This window comes from Eurytemora carolleeae, unplaced genomic scaffold, assembly GCF_000591075.1.
Source record: "Eurytemora carolleeae unplaced genomic scaffold, Eaff_2.0 scaffold550, whole genome shotgun sequence".
NCBI classification, from domain to species: Eukaryota; Metazoa; Arthropoda; class Copepoda; order Calanoida; family Temoridae; genus Eurytemora; species Eurytemora carolleeae.
Window position 1 is genome coordinate 58,777 of NW_019396833.1, and position 8,282 is coordinate 67,058.

At 33.0% G+C, this 8,282-nt stretch overlaps 1 protein-coding gene across 2 annotated transcripts in view; it reads right to left on the reverse strand.

Annotated features, from left to right (window-relative positions):
* LOC111709191 (A disintegrin and metalloproteinase with thrombospondin motifs 18) overlaps window positions 1-8,010 on the reverse strand; it is a 62,574-nt gene extending 54,564 nt beyond the window's left edge. For both annotated transcript variants that reach the window (XR_002766806.1, XM_023482804.1), the window contains exons 1-3: window positions 7,741-8,010; window positions 5,830-5,956; window positions 3,764-3,827 (exon numbers count right to left, since the gene is read on the reverse strand). Coding sequence is in view for 1 of the 2 variants with exons in the window: in XM_023482804.1 (XP_023338572.1) it covers window positions 3,764-3,827; window positions 5,830-5,949 (184 nt within the window). In the remaining variant the exon portion in view is untranslated. The remainder of the gene's footprint in view (window positions 1-3,763; window positions 3,828-5,829; window positions 5,957-7,740) is intronic.
* Window positions 8,011-8,282: the final 272 nt, after the last annotated feature.

Consider the following 8,282-nt stretch of genomic DNA (forward strand, 5'->3'; position numbering starts at 1 on the left):
CCCACACATCTCAACAAGAAATCACATTCTTTTATAAAGACCAGGTTTTTAGTGAAAAACTTTCCTCATAGAAACCTCACGGTTTTCAATACTTTTTACAAACCAAATGTTCCAGCTCTCAAAACTTTTAAATGGTTGAATTTATAATTTCATCGGTCTTTAAACGGTTAATTTCCCCACAAGGAAAGGATGAAATCTTTCCTTTAATAGTTTTCAGCTCTGTTTGATTGTTCAAATAAAGTAAAAGCTAATAATAAACCATTACAGGATTTGTTCGAGTGGTATTCAAGAAATATAAGATAGATTTTTTGTAAAGATTAAAACATAATTGAGCTCCGAATCTCTTCTTTAAATCAATGATTTCTCAATATTAAACATATGAGCATTAAAACCTTAAAAAAAAAACAGAAAACGTGTTTGATACTATATCTCAGATCAAATATATAGATTTCACATTCTTCAAATTTTTCAAGTTGTTTGGTTTTTATCTTAAAACAACATAACGTTTGTTTACAATTTTTTTCTAAGAAAATGAGGAGCTTAAAATTCATAAGTTTATCTGAGCTGAAAACGTTACAGAAATATTTAAGTTTAATGCAATTACAAAGTATGAAATATTAATAATATTTTAATGCAAATTCTTGTCTTCTAGTTATTCAATATCACAATTTATTTTTATTTAAAGCATAGAAATAGAAATTTTAACTTTCAAAATTTTGCTAAATGCATGTTTAAAAAAACTAAAAAACAGAATAATACTTTTGCTTAATTTATAATATTTCTTCTGAACGTATATTTTTTCATTTGAAATTTATTAATTTGATAATTCCTTTTTTTGCAGTATTTGCAAAAAATTCTGCGAATTCATTGCTATTATAGCAGGAAGGAAACTATAAAAGTAAAAAGTGCAAAATCTACAAATTTTACTAAAGTTACAAACCATCAAGGGAGCACTCCGTACAAAGAGGTTGAAGAATATTTTGAAACTTTTTCACAAAAAAAAAACTTTGAAACCTGATGATGTCTTTAATATTTCAAACGTTGATTATTTTAATTCATTACTACTGAATTAGGATGCAAAGATATAAGGTTTATACAAAAGTATGGGGCTAGGCAAGTGTTTAAAATCCTTATAGACAAACTTTAAAACTAACATTTTTTTATAATTCCAGGAATACGAGAGGGAGGGTGGGGACTGAGATGGCTTTATAAGCAAAATTAAAAGGAAAAAGTCTAAAATAATATTTGAAACAAGAAATTTTATTTGTCTCCCCTGTGTTCCCCCTCAGGGATTTTCATGGTAAGTGAAGATCTGACTTTACAGGGGCACAGCATCTATTGTAGAAGGGGGAGATCTAACTTTACATGGGCACAGCATCTATTGTAGAAGGGGGAGATATAAATTTACAGGGGCACAGCATCTATTGTAGAAGGGGGGGATCTAACTTTATAGGGGCACAGCATATATTGTAGAAGAGGGAGATATAACTTTACAGGGGCGCAGCATCTATTGTAGAAGGGGGGGATCTCACCTTACAGGGGCACAGCATCTATTGTAGAAGGGGGGGATCTAACTTTACAGGGGCACAGCATTTATTGTAGAAGAAGAGGATCTAACTTTACAGGGGCACAGCATCTATTGTAGAAGGGAGAGATCTAACTTTACAGGGGCGCAGCATCTATTTTAGAAGGGGGAGATATAACTTTACAGGGGCACAGCATCTATTGTAGAAGGGGGAGATCTAACTTTAAAGGGGCACAGCATCTATTGTAGAAGGGGGAGATATAACTTTACAGGTGTGCAGCATCTATTGTAGAAGGATGAGATATAACTTTACAGGGGCACAGCATCTATTGTAGAAGGGGGGGATCTAACTTTACAGGGGCACAGCATATATTGTAGAAGAGGGAGATATAACTTTACAGGGGCGCAGCATCTATTGTAGAAGGGGGGGATCTCACTTTACAGGGGCACAGCATTTATTGTAGAAGAAGAGGATCTAACTTTACAGGGGCACAGCATCTATTGTAGAAGGGAGAGATCTAACTTTACAGGGGCGCAGCATCTATTGTAGAAGGGGGAGATATAACTTTACAGGGGCACATCATCTATTGTAGAAGAGGGAGATCTAACTTTACAGGGGCGCAGCATCTATTGTAGAAGGGGGAGATATAACTTTACAGGTGTGCAGCATCTATTGTAGAAGGAGGAGATATAACTTTACAGGTGTGCAGCGTCAATTGTAGAAGGGGGAGATATAACTTTACAGGTGTGCAGCATCTATTGTAGAAGGGGGAGATATAACTTTACAGGGGCACAGCATCTATTGTAGAAGGGGGAGATATAACTTTACAGGTGTGCAGCGTCAATTGTAGAAGGGGGAGATATAACTTTACAGGGGCACAGTATCTATTGTAGAAGGGGGAGATCTAACTTTACAGGGGCACAGCATCTATTGTAGAAGGAGGAGATATAACTTTACAGGGGCACAGCATCCATTATAGAAGGGGGCAATATAACTTTACAGGGGCACAGCATCTATTGTAGAAGGGGGAGATATAACTTTACAGGGGCACAGCATTTATTGTAGAAGGGAGAGATATAACTTTACAGGGGCACAGCATCTATTGTAGAAGTGGGAGATATAACTATATAGATTTTTATCGATAGATAGAAACACGACAACATTATTCTGATATTCAGAACAAGGCAAAGAGAATAGATTACTATAGAGTGGAATTAAGTCGAAAAAACGCCGAAAAACGCCATATTGATGTACTGTTTCCATACTGCAGGTGTACTTCACAGATTTGTGCTATATAACTTTCCGGGCCCTGGAACATCTTTTTATGTAAAAAAAAAATTGTAACGGACATGTTCACGGATCATACTGAATTACTATGATATACTGCGTATAATTTGTAAAAATGTACATGAATTGTACACTTTGAACTCCTTGTGAGGCTCAAAGGGACTGAAAAAATTCATAATGAGAGATAGTTTTATTTCTTTCTATTTTAATCTCTATTCTCTGGATAAAGGTTTAAAGAGTGACATTGTGAATCTGACAGGAAACTTTTAAAATAATGCGTCACTTGAAATAAAACCACCAGTTTTAACCCCTGATGTTTAACCTTAGAGACAACCCCAGAGATTTTGTAATGTTTTATTTTTACCGCCAAGCACACAGGAAATATATAAAACACAATTTAGCAAATTTTAGTCGGCATTTAAAAAAGGTTCCTTTAACACTCGAAATAAATGTTAAAAATAAAAATATAACTTATATCTATAACTTATTTTATTTTTGATTATTATGATTCATATAAAGTAGTAGGGTTGTTTGGTATAAATAAGAATGACTTTAACAGTCGTTGTATTTATTTTCTTAGTTTTCATAACTTTCTTAACAAAACATATTTTTATTTTGTATCAGGATCTGAAGGATTAGACAGATCAGAAGTAAAAACTTTTGTGTTTAAACTTTGACACTTTATTCTTGCAAAACTCTTGGAATATCAATGATCTTCAATATCAGGTTGCAGAGATATAAGAATTAAAAAATTGTAGTTTGAGGCAAGTAATCATTTCCTAATAAAAAAATGGATTTTCAGCTGTGTGTACGGTGGCAATTTCATTTAATTTATAATTCTACATATTATTTTTATTATAAAAAACATGATCTAATATTTATTGTTTCAAGACGATTTGAAAATGATAGTTTTATATATTTTTTAATTCTAAAATCTATATTAAACAAACCTAAGTGATGCTCTGTGACTTGAAAAACACTGGCCAACTCCTCTTTGCTCATCAACTCATGAATCTAAAAATAAAATTATTAAATCGATGAATTTTAATTAAAACTATAAAGTTAAATAAAATAAATTCTCGTGTCCGGGCAATGGAACCTAATCTTTGAATCCACAAACTTTGATTTTATAATCTCTAAACCCTAGATATTTCAAACTATCAAGTCTGTTAAAACGAATAATTTAAGTTTGAAATATCAAAGGTTTACATGATCAGGTTGCAAAAATATAGAACTTAGTAAATTTGAGTTTGTTGCAAAGATTCCATTCCTTTCTCAATTTGGAAAATTTTAAAGGCTCAAACATTTTTTTGTTAAACAACATTATTTTTGTCTTGTATACAGTATAGATGGGAGCTTCTTCGGTATGTCATGGAATGTGTTGGTGGGGTAGGGGGGGNGTACTTGAATTACGAACGTAATGACATTTTAACAGTGTATAAATGATCTGTTCGAGTTAGGACAGTTTTAACAGTGTATAAATAATCTGTTAGATTTAGCATTGCTTACGGCAGGATAATAATTTCTGGGTGTACACGACTAATAGATGAGTATTTATATAGTGGGAGGGGAGGGGGGGGGTAATATAATATCATTGCAAAGGTCGTTTAGATAATAAGATACAAAAAGGGGGTCTTATGTCTTCTAAAGGGGGGGAAATCTGACCAGTACTACAGTGGTTACCAATATAAAGCGGATGAGTGGCGTCTCCGTACCTTCAACTGTTTAGTAGAAATACCATTGGAAAAAATGGGGGGAATAATTTTAATGAAAATGTTTAAGCATAAAAGCCCAGTGTGTATCTAACAAGATAGCACTAGGCCTGTATTCAGCTCATAATTTAAAGAAACATGCAAGAAAACCTGAACAATGGGACAACCATTATAGACTAGTAATCACTTAATCTAAGTGATTATATATTTTAACAGAAGATTTTGGGGTATCAGCAATTAAGTCTTTTTTGTGGGGTTAAATATGATATGTGAGACATAATTTTTAATCTATGTAACTAAAAATTATATATTGTGGTTTCTATATATTATACATTGTGAACCAGACATGCCATTTTAGAAATGGAAGGTCACTTGAAATTAAGTCTGAAACAGGGTTTCCATCGAAATTTCGAATTTCGATGTATTTTTAACTAAATTGTCGACCTCATTTCGGGAAAATTTTGAACGAAAGGTCGAAAATTTTAGCTAATCACAAAAATTTCTAACGAATTTCGCGAAAATGTTTTTAAGAAAATTTTCGTTTTCGTTCAAATTTTTGTTGACAGAACGAAATTTTCGCGAAAGAGATTGTACGAAAATTTGGAAACCCTAGTCTGAAGTCTTTTTTAAAATTAGGGGTGGATCCACAGAGTAGATATTGATAGAGGTTCAGTGTACTGAGTCTGAGTAGAACATACAAGCTGGGCAAAAAAGGACAATTTTTTGGGATCGTTTGTTTACGTATTCTTTAAAACAAGTTAGTTTTCTATTTTTATTATTTTTGTTTTCCATTTTTGTTTACATTTTAGGGGGAAATATCTATCTATCTCTCAGATTATTTAATATTTAGTAATTAAAACAAACCCTGCAATATGCGTACTGTATGAACCACACTTCCTCTTGAATTAGAGGTTTCGGGATATGAGTTGGGTGAGAACTAAGAGTTTATAAATATTTAGTCTCTAAGTGGGTAGATCATTGTCGAGACAAAAGGATTTTTAATGTTTTTAAAGCCTTCAGTTTTTAGCTCCTGAAATAAAAATCTTTGCTCAAGCGCTAAAAACTCGGGAAATTTAAATTGTTTTGATCAGGGGTTTGATTAAAATAGATAAAAACTACATATATTGAATTTAATATGCTTGTATTTGAAAAGAGAGTATAAAGAGTTGTAATAAGAGCCAATTGGGGTCATTAGGGGCACACAGTGATTTGGGAACTAATCAATATACTAATTGATTTNAAGTGAAGGGAGAGGGAGATACAAATTTTATTATTTGTTGTTGTTGTTGTTGTTGTTCTTTTACCTTTTGTTGTCGACTGTTGTCTGCTCTGATGTTGTGAAGAAGAAGTAGGAGGGCAATTTGTAACAAACTGCCACGCCCTAATATTCTGCCACGCCTCCAGCCCTGACCAGTTGTCCACATCGCTTACCTAGAAAAAAAAAATATCAGTCTAAAATTTGTTCATATGTTAATTCATTAATTCGCTAAAAGATATGAACACGAACAAAAACCTGAACACGAACACACACATAAACCTGAACAAGATCATGAACATAGACATTAACATAAACCTGAAAACAAACAAACATAAACCTAAACACAAACATAAGCATACACCTGAACACGAACTTAAATATAAACCTGAACAAGAACTTAAACATAAACCTGAACATGAATGAACATGAACATACGCCTGAACATGAACATAAACGAACAAAAACCTGAACATAAGTTGACATGAATATCTATAATAACATAAAGTTATGTTAAATCATGAATGAGAAATATCTGAACTGATACTGATCAAAATACTGAGTAAATTTTGATAACAGGAATTACGACCAATTTTAAATGGAAAAATTAAGATTGAAGTTATAACTTTTAGATAATGTGAAGTCTTAATGGTTTAATATAAGGGTAAGAACTTTGCGTGTGGTTCAGATTATTTATTATATAAGAGTAACAACAGCCTTAACAGATTTTACAACAGCTTTATCAGCAAACAATAGCTTTGACAACAGCTCTATTAGTATACAGCTTTAACAGCAGTGTTTACAACGACAATAGCTTCAGAAAAAGATTTAACATCCAGCAAAAAATTTACAAAAAAATAACAGCTAACAGCGCTTTCACAACAGCTTTAACAACAGATCCAACAAAAACAGCTTTATAACAACAAATTTTGCATAAAAAACAACATCCTCCTTCATACACAATGTGTAACAGGTAAAAAGACGATGGAAAATATTTGGCACCCCTGTAATGCCCTGTACTTGAATTACGAACGTAAGGACATTTTAACAGTGTATAAATGATCTGTTCGAGTTAGGACAGTTTTAACAGTGTATAAATAATCTGTTAGATTTAGCATTGCTTACGGCAGGATAATAATTTCTGGGTGTACACGACTAATAGATGAGTATTTATATAGTGGGAGGGGAGGGGGGGGGTAATATAATATCATTGCAAAGGTCGTTTAGATAATAAGATACAAAAAGGGGGTCTTATGTCTTCTAAAGGGGGGGAAATCTGACCAGTACTACAGTGGTTACCAATATAAAGCGGATGAGTGGCGTCTCCGTACCTTCAACTGTTTAGTAGAAATACCATTGGAAAAAATATTAGAAGCATTTTTTTAATAAAAGTTATAAGTCTTGCGATGACCTTTTTTGAAGCAAAGTTGTAAGTTTTTACTAATATAGGAATCAAAGATGAAAGATTTGTTCAGTCATTTTTTAATTTTCATGTTTGGTGGGTCACCCTGTATCTAAAACTTGGTTCTCTTCAGAAATAAAAGAATATTGTTTCCCTTTTTCTGATTATAAAATCAGAGATTTTTCCCAATTGGCAANATGGAAAATAATAAGTAACCTAAACTATTCTGAACTGAAAACCTAAATCGTGATCATACCTTAATCTTTCAAATTTTTCAAGCTGAAACACTTTTGCAAATTTATTGCATTTTTTTTCTGCAAAACTAATTGCAAATAGTATATATTGGTCAGAGTTGAATTTAATAGGTTGAGCTACAAGAAATAAATCAAAAATGTAGACTTGAATCGATTTCAGCTTTTAAAATCTTACAAATAATTTCACAAGATTATATATGTAGTTTGCAATAAATGGACATTTTAATTATCTTTGCAATGAATTAGTAAACCCACTCATACTCATAATTATCAAATTCCACCAAATCTTTAAAAACCGACCTACCTATGTTAGTAAAAATCCAGAATATTGAAGGAATCGTCTTTGTTTTCCAACTTCTCGTTGAATCCTTTAATGTCGTCGTTTTCTTGAGTTCCGTGTACAGTACTGCACCTTCCTGCCTCGTATTGTACTGGTGTACTGGTGCCCGTGGCGGGGCGGGGCGGGTGGCCCCTTGGTCCCCCCTTTGGTCCCTGCAGAACTAGAATAGGGTCTTGTAACATGTCACATTTCACTTTTAAACATCTACCATCTATATCACAGCTCGTTATCTGAAAATAAAGAAGCAATTAAAATTTAAAAAAAAAACTTTCAAAAAAAAAATCAAGGATTTCCTCTGATTTTTCTTTCGTTGAAGACCTTTATATAGTGTTCACAGATTTGTATTTAAAATTAAACAGAGCAGTGTTGAAGAGATGTGTGAGTGTGTGTGAGTGTAGTGAGGGGTGTGTGTATGTCAGGATTAGATGACGAGCTTATGAGAGTGTATAAACATCCGTTGTTTTTTCCCATCTTTACTTAGAGAAGCACAAACCTAGGCCATCTTA